Here is a 1689-nt window from a genome sequence, read left to right as displayed (position 1 = left end):
ACACACCCCTCACACGCGCACCACCGATGCTCCAGCCTCCTGTTCATCTGACCCAGAAGGCTGCTCACTTCCCTCTGCCCTCCTGGGAGCCCCCAAGATCACCTCCGCTCCTGCCCTGCCTTTCAGAACATTCTATCAGCTTCTCTGCCCTCCTTCACACTGAGATCTGAGGTGCTTTATAACCTCGCCCCTCCCTTTGATGAATGGGGAAACTGAGGTGCTGGAGAGGGAGAGGCTCCCCACGAGTTCGCAGGCTGGGAGAGTGGCATTTGCCCCAGTGCCCCTTGGCAAGACTGGCACCTGGTCCCCTGCCGCCTCCTGGCGAGAGCGGGTCCACAGAGCACTGCACGGGGCCTTCCCCTGGCATGCCCCAGCTACTGCCCTTCACCCCTCCACCCATGCCCACACCCCAAGACCCTGCCCTCCCTGCCACAGCCTCCAGGAGCAGGTGGAGGAAGGAAGTGGCCTTTGCCCCTGCCGGGCACCTGTCCAACCGGTCTGGCCGCCTGGGAGCCACTGGCCTGGGCCTGAGTCACCTAGCGGAGGGCTGGGGAGGCCTCTCTTGCCCCCCACCGTGTGGGCGGGGTCCAGGAGCCCAGGCAGACGGAGATAGAGGGCAAGGGGTGCTGTCAGACCAAACTGCCCCCAGAGCGCTGAGGCCCTGACCCCACCGTGCGCCCTGGGTGCCCCGGAAGGGACCAGCACCCAAGGGCTCTGCTGCCCTCGGAGGTCCGCCTGGGACAGACACCCAAGGTGGCCCCCATGGCCCGGGAGAGTTGGGGGCCCCGGAGGAGCGTGGGTGCCGCCGGTGCGGTGTTCCCGGGCAACCCCGGGCATTACTGGCCAAGCAGTGGCCAGCGGGGCGGGGTGGACCGGTGACTCAGCAGGCAGGTCCTGGCGGCCTGTTATCTGGGCCCGAGACCTTATCGGGGCCTTTGGTCTGGGCGAGGCAGCAGGAGGCCCTTACCCCGCGGGCAGGCTTCCGGTGGCGACACGGCCGCTTCCGCCAGTACTGAGCGGCTCCGGGGCTGCCGGGCAGTCCGGCGGCAGTGACTCACCAGCCAGCTGTGACCCGCAGGGCAAGGGGCGAGCCAGAGGCCGGGCGCCCTCCTCGGTGTGTGGGGCAACGGCCCCACGGCCGGAGCTCCTGGGGACGGGGCCCGGTGGGCCGCAGGCCGAGGGAGCCCCTGCGTGGCTGTGACCCCTCCTCGCTGGCCTCTTGTCCTGGGGGCATCAGAGAGCGAGAGGAGGACACCCATCTCCCGAGGGACGTGCGGGCCCCAGCTCCCTCCAGGGCCCCCGGGTCTCTCCACTCGCCGGCAGGAGCCAAGAGGTGGCGAGATCAAGGAGGGGCTTGGCTCCCTGCCACCCCCGGCTGGTCACCAGCCCCCCCAAATAGCCTCTGAGTGGCCGCCTCTCTCCCACGCATTTCCGGGGCGTGTGGCGAAGAAAGCAGGCTTTGTCCTTTCCTGCCGGCCGGGGCAGTGCCGCGCGGGCCCGGGGCCCTGCCCCAGAAGGCCGCTGCTGCCCCGCTCGCGCCACAGGCCTCTCCGGCGGCAGGGGCGGGGCCGGACTGCCCAGCCCGCCAGGCAGGGGGCTGCTCCTTAGTTTGGGGCCCCCAAGGCCAGATGGCTGAGCAGGCAGCGCCCGGGCAGTGGGCGGCGGCAGCCCGGGCGGCCGGTGCCAGCT

General features: G+C 70.3%; 1 protein-coding gene across 1 annotated transcript in view; it reads left to right on the top strand.

Moving 5' to 3' along the window:
- Positions 1-1689, top strand: part of SLC22A18 (solute carrier family 22, member 18) — a 20483-nt gene that overhangs the window by 11354 nt on the left and 7440 nt on the right. The window contains exon 5 of the mRNA XM_012734326.1: positions 745-875. Coding sequence (XP_012589780.1) covers positions 745-875 — 131 coding nt within the window. The remainder of the gene's footprint in view (positions 1-744; positions 876-1689) is intronic.

Source organism: Condylura cristata, unplaced genomic scaffold, assembly GCF_000260355.1.
Source record: "Condylura cristata isolate star-nosed mole 26May11 unplaced genomic scaffold, ConCri1.0 scaffold00054, whole genome shotgun sequence".
NCBI lineage: Eukaryota > Metazoa > Chordata > Mammalia > Eulipotyphla > Talpidae > Condylura > Condylura cristata.
This window is presented reverse-complemented; position numbering and strand designations above follow the sequence as displayed.